This window comes from Balaenoptera acutorostrata, chromosome 10 (assembly GCF_949987535.1).
Source record: "Balaenoptera acutorostrata chromosome 10, mBalAcu1.1, whole genome shotgun sequence".
Taxonomy (NCBI): domain Eukaryota; kingdom Metazoa; phylum Chordata; class Mammalia; order Artiodactyla; family Balaenopteridae; genus Balaenoptera; species Balaenoptera acutorostrata.
The window spans coordinates 53,574,703-53,602,640 of NC_080073.1; the positions used below are offsets into that span (position 1 = coordinate 53,574,703).

The following is a 27,938-nucleotide window of genomic DNA, read 5'->3' on the forward strand; positions in this document are numbered from 1 at the left end:
TAATGAATTAAAATTTAAAAAAATTACTGGTTTTCATTTTTTGAGTTTTTTTGTCTATGAAATTGGTTATGAAAAAAAGATGATTTTTAGAGAGTGCTAATAAGAAAGAAGACAGCTCACACATTGCTGAAGGAAAACAAATTGATAACAATTTTTTTTCGATGGTGAGCTGGCAGTATTTCTCAAAAGCCTTAAAAATTAATGTTAAGTACCCTTAAATTCAGCAACTCCTCTTCTAGGAGTTTATTTTAAGGAAATCATTACAAATTTATGCTGAGATCTACCTACAGAGAAGTTTGTGAAATTGTAATTTGTCACAGAGAAGAAAGTTAGACCTCATTGTAAGGTCCAGCGATAGAGAATTGGGCAATAAATTGTGGCCCATTAATGTGCTGGAATGACCTGCAGTATCGTAAATAGTATTGTTACAATTCAACATGGTATATGGAATAAAAAAAAGCAGTATTATGATGTGCAACCACTTTCGTAAAAAGTAAAAGTACATATTTGTGCATAAAACTGTTGTAAGTATGTATACCAAAATTTTAATATTTATTTCTCTAGTTTGGGATGTGTTATGGGTATTTTTTTCTTCTATTTTACTATGTGTGGGGTTTTTTTCCGTGATAAGTATTGTTTTTGTTAAAAATAACAAAAAGAGAGATTTATAATGAAAACCAGCAGTGGGTGGCACTTCCACCAAAGCCCGGGTCGTGGGCGTCGTGCCAGGGAGGCCAGCCTTGTGCTGGTGAGGGTGAGTGCCTTTATCACATCCAGCACCCTGCCGGGGCTGTGCCTATACGAGGGAGGCAGAGGTACAGAGCGATGAGGGATGAAACAAGGCGGTGATTTCCTGACCCCTTACCTTCTACTCAAAGTCCTTCTGTTGGCCTATGGTGTTTTCGTTGAGAACAGGATAAGAGATGATTCCTTTTGTACCTGGCACCCCTCATTACCAACTTAACATTCAGTACAGACAGGTGGAGTGAAAAAATAATACTTTTTAACGTTTGTGTCAGCATCTTCTGTTACCTCATTCTGAAAATGCATTCTCCACCTCAGTTTTCCTTTAGCAAAAATTCCATGAGAAGATGTGATGGTGACATTGCATGCAAGGAGCTTCTGCTCCAGAGCCAGGGTTGACTTTGCTTGGAGTGAAAAGCTCTTCCATGATGCAGCCACTACAGTGAGATCTGTGGAAAGACATCTGTGATGTGTGTATTAGCTTTCTGGGGCTGCGGTAACAAAGTACCACCGACTGGTACTTTGTCTCCCGGTGCTGGATGCTAGAAGCCCTCAGTCCAGGCGTTGGCAGGTTGGTGCCTTCTGAGGACTGTGAGGGTCTGTTCTAGGTCTCTCTCCTTGGCTTATAAATCAGTCTTCTCCCACGGCTTCTCTCATCCGCCCTCTGTGCGTGTCTGGGTCCTAATTTCCTTGTTTTCTAAGGACACCAGTCATATTGGATTAGGGCCCACCCTAATGACCTGATTTTACACTGATGACCTCTGCAAAGAACCTTTCTCCTTGACTGCAGCAAGGATTGAAACTCCTTGGTAACAGCCAATCATACTTTCTTTCCTGAGAATTTGAAAAATTGTGATTGGAGTCATGCACATGTGCAGCAAGTTTGGAACCCTTCATGGCAGCCCCTAGAGAGGGGGTCCTCAGGCTTTTGCTGCGGAGAGTCCCCAAATCTCAGCCCTGTTCTTGTCCTTTCTGAGAGTTGGTTGTTCATCATCTTTAATTCTACAAGAAACTCCTATATTTTTCTAATAATTTTTTTTATTGAGGTATAGTTGATTTACAATGTTATATTAATTTCAGGTGTACAACACACCTGATTCAATATTTTTATAGATTATACTTCATTTAAAGTTATTATAAAATAAAGTCTATATTTCCCTCTGCAAAAAAAAAAAAAAATCCTGTCTCCAAGTTAGGTCACATTTAAGGTACTGAGGGTGTAGGATGTCAACATATGAATATTGGAGGGACACAATTCAACCCATAATGATGTATTTCCTCCCTATTTAAAAAAAACTCATTATTTTGAAAAATTTCAAATGTAAAAACATTAGAGAAGATAATATTAAACCTCCATGTCACCACCAACAGCGTCAGCATCCCCAAAGCCAGTATCATTTCATACTCTTCCCCCCCAACACCACTGGAGTATTTTGAAGTAACTCCCAGCTATAAGAGGTGATGCATTTCAAGTGGTAAAGGTTATACAATTATATATAAGGGATATATCCTGTTAAATAAAATAATACTGTGTGTGTGTACATGTGTGTGTGTATAAATTGGAAGAGTCAGAGTAATACCAGAATGTTAGGGCTTATCTCTAAGAAGTAGGATTTCAGGTAATTTTTACTTCCTTCTTTAGAACTGTATTTACTTTCTGATTTTGTTGGGATGGTGATTGATGGTGTGAGTCAGCCTTTTGTAATCAGAATAACAAAAACAAGTTGTTTCCAGGTGGTGAGAAAAGGTGGGGTGAGGGACAGTGGAAGAAACAGCACCGTAGTTGTTTTCTGAGGCAGAAAGGGTATTGTGCTTCCCGAACAAGAGAAGGAAAGAGGAGGAAGTATATCAGACCATGCCTCGGAGTGGAGCCGCCCCTGAGGAGGAGAGTGAGGGCTGCCACTACAGGTGATGCTGTGTGTGACCTCAGCACGGACTCCTGGCTTCTCTGAACCCAGATTTCCTGCTTGCAAAATGAAGGAGACAGACTTGACAGCCATAGATTCCTTTGCCCATGAATGCTATGATCTCATAGTTCTTTTTTTTTTTTTTAACGTATAGTTGATTTACAGTGTTATGTTAATTTCTGCTGTACAGTAAGGTGACTCAGTTTTATATATATATATATATATATATATATATATATATATACACACACACATACACATTCTTTTTTATATTCTTTTTCATTATGGTTTATCTCAGGATATTGAATATAGTTCCCTGTGCTATACAGTAGGACCTTGTTGTTTATCCATCCTGTATATAATAGTTTGCATCTACTAACCCCAAACTCCCACTCCATCCCTCTCCCGCCTCCCCACCCCCCAGCAACCACAAGTCTGTTGTCTGTCTGTGAGTCTGTTTCTGTTTGTAGATAGGTTCATTTGTGTCATATTTTAGATTCCACATAGAAGTGATATCATATGGTATTTGTCTTTCTCTTTCTGACTTACTTCACTTAGTATGATAATCTCTAGTTACATCCATGTTGGTGCAAATGGCATTATTTTGTTCTTTTTCATGGCTGAGTAGTATTCCATTGTATATATGTACCACATCTTCTTTATCCATTCCTCTGTCAGTGGACATTTAGGTTGCTTCCATGTCTTGGCTTTTGTGAATTGTGCTGCTATGAACATAGGGGTGCATGTATCTTTGTGAATTAGATTTGTGTCTGGATATAGGCCCAGGAGTGGGATTGCTGGATCATATGCTAACTGTATTATTAGTTTTCTGAGAAACCTCCATACTGTTTTCCACAGTGGCTGCACCAACTTACATTCCCACCACCAGTGTAGGGAATTCCCTTTTCTCCACACCCTCTCCAGCATCTATTATTTGTAGACTTTTTGATGATGGCCATTCTGACTGATGTGAGGTGTGGTACCTCACTGTAGTTTTGATTTGCATTTCTCTAATAATTAGCCATGTTGAGCATCTTTTCATGTGCCTATTGGCCCTTTGTATTTCTTCTTTGGAGGGATGTTTATTTAAGTCTTCTGCCCATTTTTTGATTGGGTTGTTTGTTTTTCTATTTATGATCTCATAGTTCTTGAACATTTCAGTATGGGTTTGTCTTTTGGGAGTTGGTAAAGATAAAATGTGCATTTCATATTTGAGCAATGTGGAGTTATTACTGGGGGTGGCGAGGAAATGATTGTAGAAAAGCCAAAGGTGAAGGTAAGACAGAAAAGAATCCGTTTTTAAGAAATGTGGGGACTCATCCCCATATCTTCAGAAAGTGTTTCTGAGTATGTGCGTGTACAGTTCAGAATTTTGCTTTTGCCTTTTGCCTTGGATGGCATGGGCTGCTGTATAAATAGCACTGAGACTTCTTGGTAACACTCACGTTCTCATATTGAAACTATGGAGGGACCAGGATGGATGTCCTTCATCTCTGGATTGGCCTTTCAACCACTCTTTTCTTTAATTTCTCTTCCCCTAGTCTCGCATGATAAAGGCTATATGTCAGAATGTTGAACTAAAAATGCCAGTAGCCCGTCCTGCCTCCCAGTGGTGGGGGTGGACAGAGAGATCTGGAGTCAGCGCGTAAGTCATCTGGTAACAGTCAGCCTCAGTCGTACCCCCTGAGGTCCAGCAAAGTGGGTATAAATCCAGAAAGTAGGTAAAAATGTAGAAATGATGAATGCTTCTCTTCTGTCAATTTTCTAAAAGAGAGAATAAATTCTGTAACCAAAAAAATGAATGACTGGTGCTTGGCCCTCTTCCATCTGGCTAGTTAGATCTGCTTAGGAAGCAGCCTTCAACTTGGAAGTGGAAATAGCATGTATGCACTTACATACCTTTGAAAGGAAAGCAAACTTTTCTGCCCAAAGGCATAAAAATGACTTCAGGCCTGAGATTCCCCTCCGCCACCCAGAGCTGAGGGCAAAGGGGATCCTGCCAAAACAGGCACCTGTCCCCTGTGTGGAAGGTCTGGACTCTCAGGCAGACCAGCAGGGACCAGTGGAGACCCCGGGACAGGAGATAAACCAAGCAGATCAAAATAGCACCACAAAGTGTCTGAAATTAGATTGTCATTGAAACCATGGGCCATAAAAGTAGGCTAGGGCTTGTGTGCTCAACCTAAACATGTGATTGCCTCCCAAAACAATACAAATTGGACCTGGAATCTCCTAACATGATAGCCAAAATGTCCAGGATACAGTTGAAAATCACCAGTCACTCCAAGAACTAATAAAATCACACATTGAATGAGAAAAGAGAATTATCTGACATCCAAACCGAGATGAGTCAAACGCTAGTTTTATGTGGGCATAGTCTCACCCAAATGTTTACACGGGGACTCAGCCTGCCTTCCAGCTGCAGGGGCCAGGCTGAGCAGTCACCACAGAGATCCAGTGGTTTGCAAAGCCTTAAATATTTACTCCCTGGCCTTTTATAGAAGTTTGTGGACACATGTAGTTAGGTCATCAAAGATCTAATGGTCAATTTTTGGGAGATCTTTCCTTCTTTTCCCCATTTTTTTTTCCAATTAAAATTTTTATTGCAATTTGAATTTCAGAGCAATATCTCTGAAGAAACTTTCACTACAATTTAGGCTTCCAAATTAAATTTAAAATTCAACTGCCCATGTTACTATTTATTTGAAAAACTCAACAAAGATGACAAGATGATTAAGGCCTGTATTTCAGATGGTTAAATTTACATATGCCCAGGCAACAGTAACTCCATCATAATTCACTCCTCTGCCTAGAAGACGGTAGGTTCTTTTGATGTTGGATACTTTACAATGTGGAATTTTGGTTTCCCTTGGTTTATAGTATAGAGTAATATGTTCCTTACGTTGGTTTCTCTACTCTCTTCCTGTGTTTTGTCACCTTGTTCTTCCTCTTTGTCTGTAACCTCATCTGTGTAGCTGGCAGCCTCACCCCTGGAGAGGGACCCTGTTTCCTCCTGCTCATCTTTGTTCCTCATTATCACCGTCACTCTCTTACTCCTGTCAAGTAGTGTGGATTTGAAGATCTGCCCACTCGATGGGGTTTTTTGTCTGCTCACCTGATGAGCCTGGAGAGATTTGGGAGTCCAGGAAATGTTTAGGACTGGCTTCCGTGGGGTTGTGCTTGGGACCACGGAGAGCGGTGCAAAGGGACCCGGTACCCTGCTTCAAGGAAACTCTTTGCTTGTTAACATTTTGGTTATGCCAAGAGCTGGAACAACAGACAAAGCCCAGGAAGTGCAGGAGGCAGGTTGAGAGTCAGGGAAGCGACTCAGCAAGAGGGAGTAATTGTTCAGGTGAGGCCAGGACTTAACTGGGTTCCCAACACTCAGAAACATGGAGAAAGGCTGTAGAGGTTGGGATGTTGCCTCTCCAGATGTCACCACCACCCTCTAATGACAAGGCCAAGGGACTTTATTATTCACGCTGTGGGGGAAATGCCACCTCCGTGGGGCAGTGTCTCCCAGCCAGGAGGGCAGCGTCTGGATACGAGAATTAGAACTTTGGTTGACAATACAGGGACTTGATTGGGATCAAGAGACAACGGCTCAGGATTGGTGGAAACAAGGCAAAGACTTTGAGACAAGGCATTTAACAAATTTTAGGGTGCACACTGTTATGTTGATGGCTTCCATTAAAGAGCTGATGGATATTTCAGCAAGCTTCTGTAAGGAGCCAGCAAGCCATTTCTGGGGTGGGGAGTCTGGAATTTTAAAGTAATGCTAATGAGGGTAGTTGAATAGTAAATCTGTGTTAATGGAGATAGTAAGCTCTGTGTGTGTGAGACAGAGAGAGAGAGAGAGAGAGAGAGAGAAAAGTGTTAGTTTTAGTTAGTTAGCTAGTTAGTTAGTTTTGGTTCTGAGGTCTTTGAAGCCTAAGTTAGCCAAGGACTGATCCCTGACCCAGACGGGAGACTTAGAAGGGGCTCTGGGATTCCAGCAGGCTGAGGAGAAATGTCAAACCAAGGCCACCTTGAAGTTGGCATCGAATTGTTTGTTCTCCTTCCAGGCAAGAGGGATGGAGTTACTGAAGGTCCCAGGGAGTCTGTGAGCCCAGAAGGCTCGGCCAAGCAAGGCCGGCAGCCCTGGTGACATTAGGATAAGAAATCGGAGCGTGACGCTGCTGCTTTGGTTACTGACGGATGGATGAGCGAGGAGCTGGTATTCGTGGATGTCTAGCCTGTCAGGACTGGACCTTTCCGGCGCCTCTCAAAACCTGCACCCAGCTTTGCAGGTCAGAACAGTCTGAGGCCATCAAGGCGAGAGCAAGTGTAGCCGCTGACCCCTTGCTGCCCCCTCCTCAGTTCCCTCTTTAGCAGGATCTCATCTTGTTGAGCTGATGTCACTGGGTTTTGGTCTTTGACTTCAGCTTTGGTTTCAGCTTCAGTGAAATAAAACCATAAAATCTGCAGCCACTGACTTTCTTAGCAGTAACCTATGCTTTGATTTTGCAGTGCGCATGCCGTTGTTTGTGCTATGAGAAGTGGACCATAGCATTTTTCCTTCCTTGTGAAGTTGGATTTGACCTAAAGTTAGACTATTTCACAACCTCAGAGTTGACATTCCCAGGGGGTGGATCTCTGAAGTTTCACGGGGGTCCCATTTTGCACCTGTGTTGACAAGGTGGCGATACCCCTGATTTTAGAAGCCAAACGCCACAAGAAATGAAATGTGTGCTTTTTTTTTTTTGGTTTTTAAACACCACACATGGTTGATGTTGTGCTTCAGAAGAAGTGTTTAGAGCTCTGACTTGAAACTTATGTAATTAGTGCTTCAAGCTGTTCAAAGGCTGGTGGCCGTCACTGGCCGTGCTTTGCTCTTGTGTTGAGGGTGTGGGAACCTTGCAGGGCAGAGGGAGCTGCTTTGAGACTTTGTTGTTGGTGTTTTTGTCGTGTACAGCTTTGCGACATCTTCTCATATGTGCCCTTCATTAAAATTAGATATGGAAACAGCTAAAACTTGTTCTTTCCAAGTCTGATGAAGGTTCTCCATCAGTGCCTCCCAGTGTGAGAAAAGTTAAAGCAGTGATAAGCGTGATATACAAGCGCTGAGGCTGGGAGTCCTGCGTTGCTTTCAGGGTTCGTTCAGTTTCTTTTGGAGCCTGATGATGCTAATAGAAAGTGAAGGTTGGCATCGATTGTGTGTTTAAAGACTAAAGTTCTGTTTTGCGTCACATGGAAAAGGGGAGAAAATGACTCTTGGCGTCTCCCGTGTGTCACGCGCTGTGCTAGCCTCGTTTTAGTGCTCAGTTTACCAAGAAAGATGCTGAAATCCATCCAGTGTCTGGTCCCTGGTGAGTCTGTAGCACAGGGTCACTCAGGGAGCGCTCTCGGCATTTTGAGCAGGAAAGTTCTGCCTTGACTTGTGGGGCATGTGGCACCCCTGCCCCCTCCCACTCAGTGCCAGCCGTGCTGCAGTCATTGTAAACGTCAAATCCACCCACTGCGGGTTCAGACGTCCTTTGCTGGAGGCTGTCCTGCCTCTTGGCGCTGGCAACAGGCTCCGATAAACACTGTTGAATACTTTCTAGAGAGCAGATACGTGCCTTCCATCTCTGGGAACCTGCCTCTGTTGTAATAGGGTAGAAGATTCTGGAAGTCACTTTTGTGTTTTTATTACCTGAGATTTGCATATTTTATGCTTGTGAAATAACAAGTACTTATCCTATACTATATAATTGGAATACAGTTCTTCTTTTCGTTGATTAAAAAGGAGTATATTCCATAGTTAATGGCTTCATTTTACTCACCTTTTCTCTTAAGCATTATGGTATTGTCCATAATAGTCCAGAACATAATACATTTACATTCCATCATTATATTTGCTTCTTCCCTTTCAACACATCATTTTTCTAAGACAAGATTTTATGGTAGGAATTTACAGAAATGCTGACTACAACAAGTAGCTTGAAATCAACTTCTCCCTAAACGTTAGCAGTTCTACGTAGAGTTGACTGTCGAAGAATATAAAAACATTTTATCTTTTTCATTGTTAAATTTAACCATTTTCTTGGCAAACCTAAACTGATAACAGAGGTATTATTTTTACTGAATCTTCAGCCATGTTGTCCTAATAGACTATAATGATTTGTGTAGACTTTGTGTCATAAACAGACTCTCTTGCGCCCCAGTGAGAAAAAAGGGACCCTGGGGGTTCGTTCATTCTTTAAACAGATCCATCAGTGAACAGCACAGATAGAATAGTCCTTGCTTTCACACTAGTACAGATGAACATAAGAAATAAGTAAATTACAAGTTGGGTTGGAAGATGGTAAGTGCTATGGAGAAAAATAAGTTGGGAAGGAGCACAGGAGTGCCAGGATTTTGGTTGGGCATATGATTTTAAATTATGTGGTTCAGGAAGCTTTCCTGAGAAGGCAGCTCTTCAGCAAAGACCTGAAGGAGAAATGAATTCTTATTGAGCTCCTATTATGCCCCAGGTACTGTTTTAAGAGCCAGAATGGCTAGGTATAACCTCTGTAATCTGCAAAAAATAATTTACATGGCCAGAGGCTGGGCGTGTAATATGTTTAATGTTGAAATTTTTAAAAATCTTTTTGAAGTAATGGCACCGATTTTGGTAAGTAGGATTGCAATGGGGGAGCTTTTTTTTTTTTTTAAGGAGATGACTACACAGAGTGATAGGAAATAGCAGATATTTGCCTTCAAAAGAAAATAGAAAAATAAGCCCAAGCATGGGATGAGTTTTGTGTCCAAGTGCAGCAGTCCTTACAGAAGTATTGCTTCTTCCCAGCTGGTGGCATCTTGATGGTAACAAGGATCCTCCTGGGATGACAATGACAAAGCAGGAGCAATTGCTTCAAATTAAGGATGGCTTTTGTGAGGGATGCTTAAAGAACAGTGGACCGGAGTCCAGAGAACAGGAGTTGGTTCCTGCCTCTGATGCTGACCTGTGACCCTGTGACCTTGCGCAGGCTGCTTTAGCTCCCCCATGTATCAGCTCGACTGTTTATTTGTTCACCATGCAATTTATGCTCATCATCTTGCTTAGCGAGATAAGTTGTAAAACAGGAGGGGCATGAACTTCACAAGATCACCAGTGAAGTCCTTTTCTAGTTCTTCAGTTCCTTTCTCCTTCCTTATTTGTCCAAGGAGACACTGCTTGTCTATAGCTTATGAACTGAAGCCAGGCCACAACACAGGGTTACTGGTTTGTCACAGCTTCAGCCATGGAGCAGGGCTGGCTCTAGAACTCCCAGTTTTTCTCCTCCTCCTGTCACCCTACACACGGTGTTAAGGAAGTCGCGGGCTCTTGTAGCATTTTGGGGTCGGAGTGGGTCGGCACTGGCTTCGGTCTGGTCTCACCCCCACAAATGCCAGCCCCAGATGTCACTTCTATTTCTTGAACTTCGAATAGGACTGCCAGGGAGTTAGGGATGGATTGCAGCTGGAAGGAAAGCATGGAATTAACCTTGCTCTGAGGCAAAGCCACACGCTTCCACCGTCTCAGATAACCTTCCGTGGTCCAAGGACCTTAAAGTTGGTCACAAGACTTCTATACTTTTAGTATATTTATTATTACCTTCCGAAGATCTGTAAACTGATACACCCAGGTGGCCCCGATGGTCCCTTTCAGCTCTAAAGTTCTAAAACCCTCTTGTGATCAGAGCTCTAGAGGCGTGCCTTTGCGTGGATGGACCCAGGTAGATTTCACCCAGGCCTGCATCATCCCAGGAGGGCTGTGCGCCCAGCACCCTCCGAGCTGTCTCCCACGCTGCTGGCAGTCTGGGTGGTGATGCCGTCTCTCACCACTTTCCCCGCACTTTCATCCACGCCGGTGGTTTAAGCGCTGGCTCCCCGCCTGTGGAAGAGAGGACTTCGACCCTCACCTCCTCGCTGTCTTCCCGTTCCGCAGATGATGACGCAGGTGGAGGGACAGCAGAAGAACCTGGTGCATGCCATCGAGTCTCTGCCGGGGTCCGGGCCCCTCACTGCCTTGGACCAGGACCTGCTGCTCCTGAAAGCTACCTCTGCTGCCACCCTCAGCTGCCTTGGGGAGTGCCTGAGCCTGCTCCAGCAGAGCCTGCACCAAGCCGGCCAGCCCAGCCACAGGCCCGGGGCCTCGGGTAAGACCTCCGGGGGCCCACCCGGGGCTGCAAGGGCGCGCTGTCCGATGTACGCATGCGTGTGTCTGTCTGCCATTGCCTTCCTCCTTTAAATCCATCCATCTCGCCTTTTACCAGAGCGCTTCTCCATTTACCCCATCTTCCTTCCCCACCTCGCTTGGGCTATATTTTTATTTCTGTTTACCCATTAGCAGTTGCCATCCTATGCACAATTTAACGTGTTTCCATGAATACTCTGAAGCTACTTTGAGACGTGCTGGCACGCCGTTCTCCGTTGCATTCCGTTTGTGAATTTTGCACTCAGTGTTGTGTTTGCAAGACTCATTGCTATGCAGCCTCTAGTCCGCTATTTCTAACTGTGCCTGTGGAGTGCGTCCCCCAACACTTGGCTCCACACCTTCCCCTGATGGACCCCCGCCTTACCTCCTGCTCTCTGGCCACCCGCCCCCCCCACCCCCACCCCCACCCCCGCCTTTCCTGTCTCCTCAGGACCCGGTGTGAGAATTTCTCTGGAATACATAGCAGAAGCATTTCCAGTTCTTTACCAAGAAGCTAGAGATAATAATAACCCGCCTTAAGATGCTCCAATCCTTTTGAAGTGTTTAATAAGCAGATAGAAAGATATTAGGGAAGATTAAATGATAAAGGTGAAAATGGCTTGAGATTGGTCATGTCATATAGAATTGTAAAGTATTAGAATTAAGAGACGAATTGAAGCCTCATGGAGCTTTGTTGCCCGGGGTTCAATTAATTAATGAGAAATGAGGCAGTTCAGGTGATGGAAAGTATAACTGGGTTATGACAGATAGTCTGTATTTCACGCTTCCTGCAAGTCCCCTCTGCCTCCCTCTTTCACCAAGGTTAAAACGGGGATGTTGGTTTCCTACAGTAAACCGTATAAGGGTAATTCGGGTTTCTTCCTGTAATACCCACCATCATGTACTAAGCTCTGATTCTGTCAGCATTTGGCTTTTGCTACACATTTTCTGAAATCTTCACCAAGTAGATATTATTATGCCCGTCATGTGGGTGAGATGCTGGCTCAGAGGGGTTAAATGACCTGCCCGAGGCCACCCAGCTATGGCAGAGCCACGTCCAGAGGTGGGCTCTTCCCACTGTGGCAGGTGCCTGGGGTCCTTTGTTCAGTCCAGAATGGAACACCCAGCGGACTCTGGGTCCCCCAAACTGGGGCCAGGGACACTGTCCTGCTCACATCATGATTTTCTCAGGGCAGGTCTATCTTCTTTTTCTTTACTTTTTTTTGGAAATAATTTGAGACGTCTAGAAAAGTAACAAGCATAGTATGAAAAATCCTCATATCTCCAAATACTCTGAATGCCAACATTTTTTGACATTTGCTTCATTATCTTCTGTCTGTATATATAAGCCTATTATAATATTCTAACCACTTAAGAGTAAGTTGCAGACTTGATATATATCTTTACTCTTATATACCTCAGTGTAAATTTCATTAAAAGAAAAAAAAAAAAAAAAGGGCACTCTCCTACGTAATAACAGCGCAGTGGTCAAAATCAGTAAATTAACATGAATACAATCCTCTTCCTAATCTGCAGGCCTTACTAAATTTTGCTGATGGCTCCACCAATGTCCTCTGTAACAAAAGGAAAAACATTCAGGTACAGGATACAGGCTGGGAGGGGCATGTGTGTCGAGGCACGGAGTGAAGGCACCCAACCTGCTTTTCTCCTTCCTCCTTCCTTCTCCACTTGAAAAATGGGACTCTGATGCTGGGACTCCCTGACTTTTCCTGATCTGGATGGAGCCTCGGTGAGTGCGTCGGGACTTGGGTACAAATCAGTGTTAGACCGGATGCTTCTCAAGATTCCTAGGATCCCTCTCACACCAGATTGTGTGTCCAGCCTCTGCGACCGAACAGGCTCATTCCGAGAATGAGTGGATAGAAGCTTGACCCATTTTCTTGTTCCTAAAATTCATCCCTTACATCTTTCTTCAGGGTGGCTTTCTAGCAAATTTCTAATTTTTGTTCCTGATTTTCATTGTGTCTCTGGGGTTTTTAAGGGCCTGGAGAGACAAAGCTCGAGGTGGAATTTCAGATGTGGTGACAGGTTGAAATGAGGACTATTGGGGTGGGGGGAGGGGGAGACCGAGCAGTGTCGCGGACACTCTGCCACCCACCATGCTGCCTTCTGCAGCTCTTCCCTGTCCCACCCCTGGCCTGGCCCCGTTTGTCCATCCTCCCTTTTAACCATTTTTTTTTTTTTAACATCTTTATTGGAGTATAACTGCTTTACAATGGTGTGTTAGTTTCTGCTTTATAACAAAGTGAATCAGCTACACATATACATATATCTCCATATCTCCTCCGTCTTGCGTCTCCCTCCCACCCTCCCTATCCCACCTCTCTAGGTGGTCACAAAGCACGGAGCTGATCTCTGTGTGTTTTTAGCCATTTTTACCAAAGAACTTGGCTGAAGGTTGGAGAATAGAGCATGAAGCATCATAAGAGTTATTTTGTTTCTTTGTCTTCTTAACCCTTTCCAAAGTTACATTCCATATAACACAGCCCCTTAGGTTTTTTTTTTTTTTTTTTTTTAAGGATTTTCTTTTTTATTTATTTATTTATTTATTTATTTATTTATTTTTGGCTGTGTTGGGTCTTCGGTTCGTGCGAGGGCTTTCTCCAGTTGCGGCAAGCGGGGGCCACTCTTCATCGCGGTGCGGGGACCGCTCTTCATCGCGGTGCGCGGGCCTTTCTCTATCGCGGCCCCTCCCGTTGCGGGGCACAGGCTCCAGACGCGCAGGCTCAGCAATTGTGGCTCACGGGCCCAGCTGCTCCGTGGCATGTGGGATCTTCCCAGACCAGGGCTCGAACCCGTGTCCCCTGCATTAGCAGGCAGATTCTCAACCACTGCGCCACCAGGGAAGCCCCCCTTAGGTTTTAAAACATTCTGCATGTGTCTTTTAAATCTGTGCCACATGCAGTGGTTAAGAATCCACTTGCCAATGCAGGAGACACGGGTTCGATCCCTGGTCCGGGAAGATCCCACATGCCATGGAGCAACCTAAGCCCGTGTGCCACAGCTACTGAGCCTGCGCTCTAGAGCCCGCGAGCCACAACTACTGAGCCCACGTGCCACAACTACTGAAGCCCACGTGCCTAAAGCCCGTTCTCTGTGACAAAGAGAAGCCATCCCAGTGAGAGGCCTGTGCACCGCAAGGAAGAGTAGCCCCCACTAGCCACAACTAGAGAAAAGCCCGTGCACAGCGACAAAGACCCAACGCAGCAAAAAAAAAAAAATTAAAAATAAATAAATAAATAAATCTGTGCCACACATTTGGGGGAAAAAATGGAATTACTTCCTGCATCCAAAGCATCACAGTTGCCTGCAGTTAAAATGGATTTCCAGACTCTCAAGCTAGCAGAATAAGAGAATCTGGCAACCCTGGGAGTGTCACCACAAAATGTGTTTGTTTAGAATCTCAGGGCTCTTGAGGTTGATAGTGGCTGTAGCAGACTGACTCCCGTTGATAAAAACATAATGGTTATATCCAAGGAGTGCCAGGCTGGGTTGATGGAAATCAAAATCTCATTAAAGCCAACCTCTGTCAGGGTTTCCTCTAGATGTTCAAGGGGCCTGGGGCGGGGGGCGCAGATCCCCTAGCACAGCCGGTATCCATGGGCATTGTTCTTGAAGTTTCTATGCTTTCTGACCCCTGCACTGATTTTTTTTCCTTCTGCCCCTCTTCAGAATCAAAAATTAATTTGTGGTCTTGCAGCACTTCATCTTCTGTAGCCTCTCATTGCATCTTCTGGGGAATGTGTTGGCTCTGGAGCCTTTGTCTGCAAGTGTTGCTCCCTGATCCTGATTTCATTTCAAACACGCAGAGCAACTGGACCAAGGTCCAGAGTTACTTGAGTGTTCACCTGCTCCCACCTACGCATTTCAGGCTCTGGGCCTGTCTCTGATGTTACCTCTAAGATATGCAGGACTGAAATGGTTCATTTAACTTCTGTTTATGAAGAGGTTTGTAGCTAAAATTAATAAAGTAACTTGGCTTTTTGGTCAAGGCTTGTGTTACGCAGCTCTCCTCTGTCCTGGTGACTAGATCTCCTCCAACACCTTGATGGAGGCAGTTGATTGACGGGGTGGGGCAGGTGGGCATCTGGTTTCCTGAGTCTAGATGTGCGCCTCTGATTTTACGTGGAGAGGCAGGCAGGGCTGCTTCAGAGATGGCTGGGCTGCTTGGGAATCTGGGCTTGAGGGGGGTTCCGGAACCTTAAAGTGGTCTGGGGGCAGAGTAGTCTGCTGCCTGTGCTTCTGGGTAGTTCCTCACTTGCACCCTTGATGCTTCAAAGTCGGTGCAGACACCTGTGACCAGACCAGCACATTCTAGTACGAGGTCAGAGCTGGGTACCAACGAATGGTGGGTGCAGGGCACGTTGGGAGAGAACACTGGGGTCAGAGCTGCTGGAGCGAGGATGGTAGAGCCTCAGGGAATAGCTGGATGATGCCCGCGCCCTTGGACATAAATCAGGGCCAGAGATCAAAACAAGTGTAATTGAAGAGAGGAGAACCGGAGCGGAATTGTATATGTGCTTCTTAACTTGCCCTTCCAATAACTTTTTCATTCTCTTTTAAGATTTGTGGGGATTGTCAGTTAATAAGCCAGTTGCATTGGTTCCTCCTATTTTGGGGTTTGGCCAAAAGGGTCAGTAGGTGACACTTTTTATAGGTACTCTTCTTGGCTTTTCTGCCCCGTTGCCTTCTTCCTTCTGCTTTGCTTTGCTTTTTTCCAGAAACAGCTTCAGATTCTCAACCTTCATCCCTTTTCCCCACTCAGAGATTCTCTTTGCTTTTCTCTGTCTCTTATACCTTCTTTCTCAAGACCTGCTGCTTCTGGTGAAAGTGAGTCCCACGTAAGTCACCCTCCCTTATTTTGTGATAGAAAGCCAAGATAGAAATGTGACGACGATTCCTTCAGTAAACAGCATATGGAGAAAATGGAAAAGCTAGCATTGCAGAATATTTCAGATGGTAGATTTTTTTTTTTTTTTACAACTGTATAAACAGATTGTTTGAGTGGCAGCTCCTCTGTAAAGAAAGCAGTTAGATTCTAACATCCCAGCTTTTCATCATAAATATGCCTTATGTTTTTACCACGTTTGTAAATGTCAGTCTTATTCCATTTGGGAAAAACCCTCTCAGGTTGACTGAACCTGGGAGGCGTGAATTCACTGTGTTACAAGAAGAGGCAGGGACCTTCCAGGGACCTTCCCCTGTCACTGGCCTCTGAGCAGAGGTGTCACAGCCCTGGCACGGGCACTGCAGCTCCCAGCACTCAAGCAGGGTGTAAACCGAGGCCAAGGACAGAGTAAGACAGTTCCATGGTCAAACAAACCTTAAAGCCCACAGATAAACCTTCTGTAGCTTTCTTTCTGCTTCTGGTTGCTTCAAGGAACCAGAAGCTCTTTTTTCCCTTCTTCCTGGCGTTCTTCTATCTACTTAGGCATGTTGTGTGAGGAGATGCAGGCGTGTGTCAAAGCCTGGTTTAAGGACTGGGTTTGCCATTTGGTGGACATCCCATCCTTTGTCTTCCTCCTCTCTTCTGTTGGATCATCTTTGATGGTCTCCTGCTCAGAAAGGTTAAGGTGGATCAGAAAGTGAAAGGTAATTAACATGCAGCTACCTGATTGGCCACCAGTCAGCAGCCACATGGTAATATTTGATCCCAGTCTTCTTTGCATTTGTACTTGCTGGTATGTTTGTGATCTTCTTTCTCCTTTAGACCTTCTGAGTCACTTTCTATAAGTGAGGCATATTTTCTCACCTGTCAAACACATCAACAGTAACACACACCATTAGCCTTTGTGCCACTCAGAAAAAGCTGCCAATTAAACTATGACACGCCATTGAGTGTAAGATGAACTCCAGCTTCAGGGTTGTTAAAATGTGAAAATTGGTGTGTCTTCCAATTAATGAAATATGGTTTAGACTTGCATTTTGTTTTATGACACAATCTTGAGAATCTATCTTTCAAAAGAATAACGCAGTCCATTTATTTTTTTCCCTTACACCGGTAGTTGTTTTTCTGTTGGTCTCTGTTACACTTTTAAAAAAATATATATTTATTTATTTATTTTTGGCTGCGTTGGGTCTTTCTCTATTTGTGGTGAGTGGGGGCTACTCTTCGTTGTGGTGCGTGTGCTTCTCATTGCGGTGTCTTCTCTTGTTGCAGAGCACGGGCTCTAGGCATGCAGGCTTCAGGAGGTGTGGAGAGCGGGCTTCAGTAGTTGTGGAGAGCGGGCTTAGTTGCTCCGCGGCATGTGGGATCTTCCCGGACCAGGGCTCGAACACGTGTCCCCTGCATTGGCAGGCGGATTCTTAACCACTGCACCACCAGGGAAGTCCCTCTGTTATGCTTTTTGTTTTCATGTTTCTATGCTGCTTTTCTTGTTTCCTCTTATTTCGCTACACAGATTGTATTCCCTTTTCTTTAGTGTTTTGGGAAAAAATATGTACATAAATTCTAGTAGTAGTTACATTGCATTCTTCATAAGCATTCTTTAACTTGTATTTTTCTAATCATCAAAGTCAAGAATGACACTGTGTCTTCACTCTCTCCTTTAGTGCTGAAGACTTAGAATACTTTAATTTCCTTTGTTTCTCAGATAGACTTCCCAATTTTTGGTAATATAATATGGAGGCTATTGTTATTAGTATTTAAATATTAATTTAATACTTAATAATGTGGGATAATGATTAAATCTCTTTAAAAGAATTTTAACTTCATAGTTGTATAATCACATTTATAACAAGTATTTAAATTCAGTTCTAGGACTGGGACAGGATGAAATGAAGTGAGGCACCCACCGTGAGCACACATTTAAGGGTGCCAAAGTAATTAAGGTAAATGCTGTTTTATGCAATATTTTTAAACCAAAATTAATGCAAAAAATCCAGGATGAACAAAATATCAAAACCTTAAATAAAAACAGGATTTGACAGTGTGAGGCAGGTGAGACTGAGTCCTTTAAGACATTTTTTGTTTGACATTAATTTTGATTTAAAAAATATTGCGTGAACATGTCATTTATCTTGACTACTGAGTGTTTTGGTGCCTCTCTAAATCTTACCCCTAGGCAAGTGTCTTTTTACCTCCCCTGAGTCCCAGCCTTGCTCAGCTCTATGTTCAACTGGGTTCATTGCTCACTGCCAATCCTTTTATACAATTTCTCCAGTCTTGAGTTCTTAATTCTGCTTCTTTTCTTCATGTATTGGGATATGTCCTCAAGTCGTTTTCTTCCCCAGAAGGTAGAATATTTTCTGAGTCTCTGCAGCGCTGCTCAGAAGGCATACAGTGTAGAGTTTAAGAGTCTGGGCTCTGGAGCCAGGTGGCCTGGGTTTTCATCTCCCTTCTACCCCTGACACTTACCAGCTCTTGTGCCTTTTTGTTTCTTTACCTGTCAAGTGGACATAATAATAGGACCTACCCATGGGTCGTCATTAGGATTAGATGAGTTAGCGCACGTAAATTTTATATGGTAGTCCTTGGCACCTAGCAAAGGCTCAATAAATGCTGACTCTTTTTGGCAGAGGAAAGATAATTTGTCTGAAGATAAGCATTATCCCCCCAGCCCCGCACCCACCTTCAAATCTGTAGACTTTTATTTGCATTATTCTCTTCATCTATTCACCTTCTGGTGTTTAGTGGTGCAGCAAAATCCAAGACTAGCTTGATTTCTTTTTTCCTTTAAGGCAAGTCTAACTTTTCTGCCTAAATGCTTGGAAAATTTTTTCTCATGATTTTTTTTTTAATTAAAAAATGTTGCCAAACTTCATGAGCCAGGCAGTCATTATACTACTCTATTTTTGTATGTGTTTGAAATTTCAGTGAGAAAAAGCCTAAGAAAATATCGCCAAGCTGTGTCTAGATGTGAGTCTTTTCCCATTGGTTTTGCTGGACTGAGGTGGGCTGTTTTCAGCAGAACCCAAAGCCCTCTCTTCCGCTCGGGCTGTGTTTCTTTACTTCTGTCACTGTTTATTGTTTCTGTTCCACTGATCTGATCTCTTTACTTTAGGGTCTCTGTTGTGTATCTTCTATCTTATGTTCTGTTTCATTGCTGGTCTTGTGCCCTTTGCAGCTGCTCACTGGTAGAACTTCATTTTCTTGACACACTACTTACTCGACTTTCTACATTGTTGATTCTACTTTTTCCTCGTTTCAGTATTAACCTTAATTCTGCTAATGTTGACTTTGTTTCCTTATAATAATTCCTTTCTGCCTCTATCTCCTTCTTCACCTCAGCCTGTTTTCTTCTTCTGGCTCTCTGTTCTTGTTTCATAGCAGCTACTTTATTTTGTATTGTTGCGAGGATACACCTCTCCTGATGTTTTCTCTGACACCTTATATTAGAAATTTCAGAGATATATTGTTCCTATAAGCCTTCTGAGGATACTCTTTCTTTTCCCAAGCACTATATGGTCCTTTTTTTTTTTTTTTTTTTAACTAGTGAAAACTTTTATATTTAAAATTAGGCAGCTGGACTCAGTTTAGATGATCCCAGTTTTGTTGGCAACATCCAAAGCATCATAGTCAGGAGCCAGTTGAACATATGCCTTCTTCTCTCCATCAGGCCTGATCAGGGTGTTCACCTTAGCCACGTCAGTGTCATAGAGCTTCTTCACAGCCTATTTAATCTGGTGCTTGTTGGCCTTGGCGTCCACAGTGAACACCAGTGTGTTGTTGTCTTCTGTTTTCTTCATGGCTGACTTGGTGGTGAGGGGGAACTTGATGAGGGCATAGTGGTCAAGCTTGCGTCTCCTAGGGGCGCCCTTCCGAGGATATTTGGGCTGCCTCCTGAGCTGTAGTGTTTTGGGCCATTGGAAGGTGGGTGACATCCGGATCTTCTTTTTTTTTTGTGGCCGTGGACACCTTTCAACACTGCTTTCTTGGCCTTCAAAGCCTTTGCTTTGGCTTTGGCTTTGGGAGAGGCAGAGGCTGAGAGAAGGAAAGAAAATGAGGGTGCGGGGGCGCTCACTACTGGTCTTGAGGCTGGAAGTGATTGATTTATACACTCGTTTTCATTCACTCTATATTAGAATTTTCCTCCTTTATCCTCACATGAGGCAGCTCTATCCAGACTCCCAAAGCAGTGGCTGGTGATTAGAGCAGCTGGACTGGTCTGAGGCGGTCTTCTCTCCTGTCCTCCCTCACTGGTTCTTTGATGCTCTGAATCCATAGAATGTACAGAAAACTGCATTTCCCAGCATGCATTGCTACCCCCACCCTTCCTGTCCTGGTCTTTGTCTCAGGACGCTGTGTATCACAAGCAGGCCAGACTCTACTTCCTGCCCTGTTGTCTGTCTCCTGGTTATCATCTCTGAATGATGGTGGTGTGGAGGGGAGGGAGGGACAGAGTTAAGGTGTGGGAGTAATGGATGGAACATTGTCCTGATTGCCTAGGAGAGCAGATTTCATTTTTTCCCCTAGTGCTTTTTTAAGTTTTCCTAATTATTCCAGAGGACATTTACTACTTGCATAATAAAATAAAATGAAAAGAAAGTAGTACCCCTGTATTTATGAGACAGCTGCCCAGTATTTAAGATCTGAATCCAACTTCAGGCCTCTGAGCAGGAGTTGGTCAACAGGACAGGTAAGAAGTATCTTTCCACCTTTCTTAGGGAAGATTCTGGGTCTTGGAACCCTGGGTTGGTTTTCTTAGTCCAACCCCATCCACCTTATTATTTATGGGGATTCTTCATAAGCCTGTCCTTAGCTCATCCTTCAGCCTTTGATTTGAGTGTTGTGAGTTTCTAACTTTTTAAAAATGACATCAAAGACTGATATATGGATGCCTTTTTGCCATTAAAAAAAAAAACGTTGTGGTAAAAATACAAATAAAAAAAATTTGGATTGGTTCAAGATGGCAGAGTAGAAGGATGTGCTCTCACTCCCTCCTGCGAGAACACTGGAATCACAACTAACTGCTGAACAATCATCGACAGGAAGACACTGGAACTCACCAAAAAAGATACCCCACATCCAAAGACAAAGGAGAAGCCACAATGAGACGGTAGGAGGGGCGCAATCACAATAAAATCAAATCCCATAACTGCTGGGTGAGTGACTCACAAACTGGAGAACACTTATACCACAGAAGTCCACCCACTGGATTGAAGGTTCTGAGCCCCACGTCAGGCTTCTGAACCAGGGGGTCCAGCAACGGGAGGAGGAATTCCTAGAGAATCAGACTTTGAAGGCTAGCAGGATTTGATTGCAGAACTTCGACAGGACTGGGGGAAAGAGAGACTCCACTCTTGGAGGGCACACACAAAGTAGTGTGTGCATCGGGGCCCAGGGGAAGGAGCAGTGACTCCATAGAGACTGAACCAGACCTACCTGCTAGTGTTGGAGGGTCTCCTGCAGAGGCGGGGGGTGGCTCTGTCTCACCATGAGGACAAGGACATTGGCAGCAGAAGTTCTGGGAAGTACTCCTTAGCGTGAGCCCTCCCAGAGTCCACCATTAGCCCCACCAAAGAGCCCGGGTAGGCTCCAGTGTTGGGTCGCCTCAGGCCAAACAACCAACAGGGAGGGGATCCACCCCACCCATCAGCAGACAAGTGGATTAAAGTTTTACTGAGCTCTGCCCACCAGAGCAACAGCCAGCTCTACCCACCACCAGTCCCTCCCATCAGGAAACTTGCACAAGCCTCTTAGATAGCCTCATCCACCAGAGGGCAGACAGCAGAAGCAAGAAGAACTACAGTCCTGCAGCCTGTGGAACAAAAACCACATTCACAGAAAGAGAGACAAGATGAAAAGGCAGAAGGCTATGTACCAGATGAAGGAACAAGATAAAACCCCAGAAAAACAACTAAATGAAGTGGGGATAGGCAACCTTCCAGAAAAAGGATTCAGAATAATAATAGTGAAGATGATCCAGGACCTCGGAAAAAGAATGGAGGAAAAGATCGAGAAGATGCAAGAAATGTTTAGCAAAGATCTAGAAGAATTAAAGAAGAAACAAACAGAGATGAACAATAAAATAACTGAAATGAAAAATACACTAGAAGGAATCAATAGCAGAATAACTGAGACAGAAGAACGGATAAGTGACCTGGAAGACAGAATGGTGGAATTCACTGCTGCGGAACAGAATAAAGAAAAAAGAATGAAAAGAAATGAAGACAGCCTAAGAGACATCTGCGACAACATTAAACACAACAACATTCGCATTATAGGGGTCCCAGAAGGAGAAGAGAGAGAGAAAGGACCTGAGAAAATATTTGAAGAGATTATAGTCGAAAACTTCCCTAACATGGGAAAGGAAATAGCCACCAAAGTACAGGAAGTGCAGAGAGTCCCATACAGGATAAACCCAAGGAGAAACGCACTGAGACACATAGTAATCAAATTGGCAAAAATTAAAAACAAAGAAAAATTATTGAAAGCAGCAAGAGAAAGTACTTAAAGTGATGAAAGGGAAGAACTTACAACCAAGATTACTCTACCCGGCAAGGATCTCATTCAGATTAGATGGAGAAATCAAAAGCTTTACAGACAAGCAAAAGCTAAGAGAATTCAGCACCACCAAACCAGGTCTACAACAAATGCTAAAGGAACTTCTCTAAGTGAGAAACACAAGAGAAGAAAAGGACCTACAAAAACAAACCCCAAACAGTTAAGAAAATGGTAATAGGAACATACATATTGATAATTACCTTAAATGTGAATGGGTTAAATGCTCCAACCAAAAGACACAGGCTTGCTGAGTGGATACAAAAACAAGACCCATATATATGCTGTCTACAAGAGACCCACTTCAGACCTAGGGACACATCAGACTGAAAGTGAGGGGATGGAAAAAGATATTCCATGCAATTGGAAATCAAAAGAAAGCTGGAGTAGCAATACTCATAGCAGATAAAATAGACTTTAAAATAAATAATGTTATAAGAGACAAGGAAGGACACTGCCTAATGATCAAGGGATCAATCCAAGAAGAAGATATAACAATTATAAATATATATGCACCCAACATAGGAGCACCTCAATACATAAGGCAACTGCTAACAGCTGTAAAAGAGGAAATCGACAGTAACACAATCATAGTAGGGGACTTTAACACCTCATTTACACCAATGGACAGATCATCCAAACAGAAAATTAATAAGGAAACACAAGCTTTAAATGACACAATAGACCAGACAGATTTAATTGATATTTATAGGACATTCCATCCAAAAATAGCAGATTACACTTTCTTCTCAAGTGTGCACGGAACATTCTCCAGGATAGCTCACATCTTGGGTCACGAATCAAGCCTCAGTAAATTTAAGAAAATTGAAATCGTATCAAGTATCTTTTCTGACCACAATGCTATGAGATTAGAAATCAATAACAAGGAAAAAAACGTAAAAACCACAAACACATGGAGGTTAAACAATACGTTACTGAATAACCAAGAGATCATTGAGGAAATCAAAGAGGAAATCAAAAAATACCTAGAGACAAATGACAATGAAAACACGACCATCCAAAACCTATGGGATGCAGCAAAAGCAGTTCTAAGAGGGAAGTTTATAGCTATACAAGCCTAACTCAAAAACAAGAAAAATCTCAAATAAACAATCTAACCTTACACCTAAAGGAGCTAGAGAAAAAAGAACAAACAAAACCCAAAGTTAGCAGAAGGAAAGAAGTCATGAAGATCAGAGCAGAAATAAATGAAATAGAAACAGTACAACAATAGCAAAGATCAATAAAACGAAAAGCTGGTTCTTTGAGGAGGTAAACAAAATTGAAAAACCGTTAGCCAGACTCATCAAGAAAAAGAGGGAGAGGACTCAAATCAATAAAATTAGAAATGAAAAAGGAGAAGTTACAGTGGACACCGCAGAAATACAAAGCATCATAAGGGACTGCTGCAAGCAACTATATGCCAATAAAATGGACAACCTGGAAGAAATGGACAAATCCTTAGAAAGGTATAACCTTCCAAGACTGAACCAGGAAGAAACAGAAAAAATGAACAGATCAATCACAAGTAATGAAATTGAAACTGTGATTAAAAATCTTCCAACAAACAAAAGTCCAGGACCAGATGGCTTCACAGGTGAATTCTATCAAACATTTAGAGAAGAGCTAACATGCATCCTTCTCAAACTCTTCCAAAAAATTGCAGAGGAAGGAACACTCCCAAACTCATTCTATGAGGCCACCATCACCCTGATACCAAAACCAGACAAAGATACTACAAAAAAAGAAAATTACAGACCAATATCACTGATGAATATAGATGCAAAAATCCTCAACAAAATACTAGCAAACAGAATCCAACAACACATGAAAAGGATCATACACCATGATCAAGTGGGATTTATCCCAGGGATGCAAGGATTCTTCAATATACGCAAAACAATCAATGTGATACACCATATTAACAACTTGAAGAAGAAAAACCATATGATCATCTCAATAGATGCAGAAAAAGCTTTTGACAAAATTCAACACCCATTTATGATAACGACTCTCCAGAAAATGAGCATAGAGGGAACCTACCTCAACATAATAAAGGCCATATACGACAAACCCACAGGAAACATCATTCTCAATGGTGAAAAACTGAAAGCATTTCCTCTAAGATCAGGAACAAGTCAAGGATGTCCACTCTCCCCACTATTATTCAACATAGTTTTGGAAGTCCCAGCCATGGCAATCAGAGAAGAAAAAGAAATAAAAGGAATACAAACTGGAAAAGAAGAGGTAAAACTGTCACTGTTTGCAGATGACATGATACAGATGACATCTGATAGGCAGATGACATAGAGAATCCTAAAGATGCCACCAGAAAACTACTAGAGCTAATCAATGAATTTGGTAAAGTTGCAGGACACAAAATAAATGCACAGAAATCTCTTGCATTCCTATACGCTAATGATGAAAAATCTGAAAGAGAAATTAAGGAAACACTCCCATTTACCATTGCAACAAAAAGAATAAAATACCTAGGAATAAACCTGGCTAGGGAGACAAAAGACCTGTATGCAGAAAACTATAAGACACTGATGAAAGAAATTAAAGATGATACCAACAGATGGAGAGATATACCATGTTCTTGGATTGGAGGAATCAATATTGTGAAAATGACTATACTACCCAAAGCAATCTACAGATTCAGTGCAATCCCTATCAAATTACCAATGGCATTTTTTACAGAACTAGTACAAAAAATCTTAAAATTTGTATGGAGACACAAAAGACCCCGAATAGCCAAAGCCGTCTTGAGGGAAAAAAACGGAGCTGGAGGGATCAGGCTCCCTGACTTCAGACTGTACTACAAAGCTACAGTAATCAAGACAATATGGTACTGGCACAAAAACAGAAATATAGATTGGTGGAACAAGGTAGAAAGCCCAGAGATAAACCCACACACCTATGGTCAACTAGTCTATGACAAAGGAGGCAAGGATATACAATGGAGAAAGAATAGTCTCTTCAATAAGTGGTGCTGGGAAAACTGGACAGCTACATGTAAAAGAATGAAATTAGAACACTCCCTAACACCATACACAAAAAAACTCAAAATGGATTCGAGACCTAAATGTAAGACCGGACAGTATAAAACTCTTAGAGGAAAACATAGGCAGAACCCTCTTTGACATAAATCACAGCAAGATCTTTTTTGATCCACCTCCTAGAGTGGTGGAAATAAAAACAAAAATAAACAAATGAGCCCTAATGAAAGTTCAAAGCTTTTGCACAGCAAAGGAAACCATAAACAGGATGAAAAGACAGCCCTCAAAATGGGAGAAAATATTTGCAAACGAATCAACAAAGGATTAATCTCCAAAATATATAAACAGCTCATGCTGCTCAATATTAAAAAAACAAACAACCCAATCCAAAAATGGGCAGAAGACCTAAATAGACATTTCTCCAAAGAAGACATATAGATGGCCAAGAAGCACATGAAAAGCTGCTCAACATCACTAATTATTAGAGAAATGCAAATCAAAACTACAATGAGGGGCTTCCCTGGTGGCGCAGTGGTTGAGAATCTGCCTGCTAATGCAGGGGACACGGGTTCGAGCCCTGGTCTGGGAAGATCCCACATGCCACGGAGCAGCTGGGCCCGTGAGCCACAACTACTGAGCCTGCGCGTCTGGAGCCTGTGCCCCGCAACGGGAGGGGCCGCGATAGTGAGAGGCCCGCGCACCGCGATGAAGAGCGGTCCCTGCACCGCGATGAAGAGTGGCCCCCACTTGCCGTAACCAGAGAAAGCCCTCGCACGAACCGAAGACCCAACACAGCCAAAAATAAAGAAATAAATAAATAAAGTAGCTATAAAAAAAAAAAAAAAAAAAAAAAAAAAAAAAACTACAATGAGGTATTACCTCACACCGGTCAGAATGGCCAGCATCAAAAAATCTACAAACAACAAATGCTGGAGAGGGTGTGGAGAAAAGGGAACCCTCTTGCACTGTTGGTGGGAATGTAAATTGATACAGCCACTATGGAACACAGTATGGAGGTTCCTTAAAAAACTAAAAATAGAATTACCATATGACCCAGCAATCCCACTACTGGGCACACACCCAGAGAAAACCGTAAATCAGAAAGATACATGCACCCCAATGTTCATTGCAGCACTATTTACAATAGCCAGGTCATGGAAGCAACCTAAATGTCCATCGACAGACAAATGGATAAAGAAGATGTGGCACATATATACAATGGAATATTACTCAGCCATAAAAAGGAATGAAATTGGGTCATTTGTAGAGTCGTGGATGGGTCTAGAGACTGTCATACAGAGTGAAGTAAGTCAGAAAGAGAAAAACAAATATTGTATATTAACGCATATATGTGGAACCTAGAAAAATGGTATGGATGAACTGGTTTGCAGGGCAGAAATTGAGACACAGAGGTAGAGAACAAACGTATGGACACCAAGAGGGGAAAGCAGCGGGGCGTGGAGGTGGTGGTGTGATGAATTGGGAGATTGGGATTGACATGTATACACTGATGTGTATAAAATGGATGACTAATAAGAACCTGCTGTATAAAAAAATAAAATAAAATTCAAAAATTCAAAAAAAAAATTTGGCATCCTAACCATTTTTAAGTATGCAACTCAGTAGTGTTAAATTCATTCCTGTTATTGTGCAACCAATCTCCAGAACCCTTTTCATCTTGCAAAACTGAACCTCTATACCCATTAAATAACTCTTCCCCCCACCCCCTTTGCCCCACTCTGTCCCCAGCCCTTCTCCACCATGGACATACACGCTTTTTGAAACACACACTCTTCTTGAAATTGACCATCTCTGAAAAGTCTTAATGGTCATCCATTCATTCAGCACAGATTTAAGGAGCTCACACTCCTTGCCAGACCCTGTTCTGGGTTCTGGGGATACAGCAGTGAGCAAGGGCAGTATTGTCCCTGTTTTCAAGGAGCTAATGTTCTAGGGAGAAGAGGAAGGCAGACAATAAACGAATGAACAGGGTGAGTTCAGAGAGTGCTAAGAGCCATAAGACAGTAAACCGACAGCTGGGACAGGGGGTGCCTCTGGGGTGCTGCTTTGGCCAGCGAAGTCCCCCTGGGCCTCTTTGAGCGCGTGATGGTTGAGTTGACCCCTGGATTTACTCAGGACATCTCCTCCCCCAGGTAGAGGAACTAGAGGATGGCAATCTGAGCGGGGAAACAGCACACACAAAGGCTTTCGTCCCTTGGAAGAATGGGGGGAAAAAAAAAACAAACAGCCTCGCTTGAGCATCGTGAGCAGCCGGGAGAGAATGAGGAGATGCCAGGCAGCATCTGAGGTGCTGAAGGGCGGCTGAGTTCTAGTTCACGTGAGGTTGTCTGCACTTGAGCCCACCTTTCCTTCATCACTCACTCCTACACTCAGGCTGAGAACAGAAGCTCCAGATTCAGCTGAGTTTGAGGCCTATTCTTTTTCTAATGGCAGAATTGCTACAGGGTAAAGAAATCTACCTCTGATCACTCCTGTCCCCCTTAGCAAGCTTATATACAACTATTCTGTAATAACCCATGACTCTTGGAAAGATCAGTATTAGAGTTAGAAAGTTTTTTTTTGTTGTTCCCAAGGGTTGAGGGAAAATTTTAAAAATGCTTTATAAGGAATTCCCTGGTGGTCCA

General features: G+C 43.0%; 1 protein-coding gene and 1 pseudogene across 4 annotated transcripts in view; one reads left to right on the forward strand and one right to left on the reverse strand.

Moving 5' to 3' along the window:
• OSBPL10 (oxysterol binding protein like 10) overlaps positions 1–27,938 on the forward strand; it is a 387,153-nt gene that overhangs the window by 287,803 nt on the left and 71,412 nt on the right. For all 4 annotated transcript variants that reach the window (XM_057554937.1, XM_057554935.1, XM_057554936.1 and 1 more), the window contains one exon: positions 10,582–10,792. In XM_057554937.1, the coding sequence (XP_057410920.1) occupies positions 10,582–10,792 (211 nt within the window). The remainder of the gene's footprint in view (positions 1–10,581; positions 10,793–27,938) is intronic.
• LOC114239048 (60S ribosomal protein L23a-like) lies at positions 19,321–20,015 on the reverse strand (annotated as a pseudogene).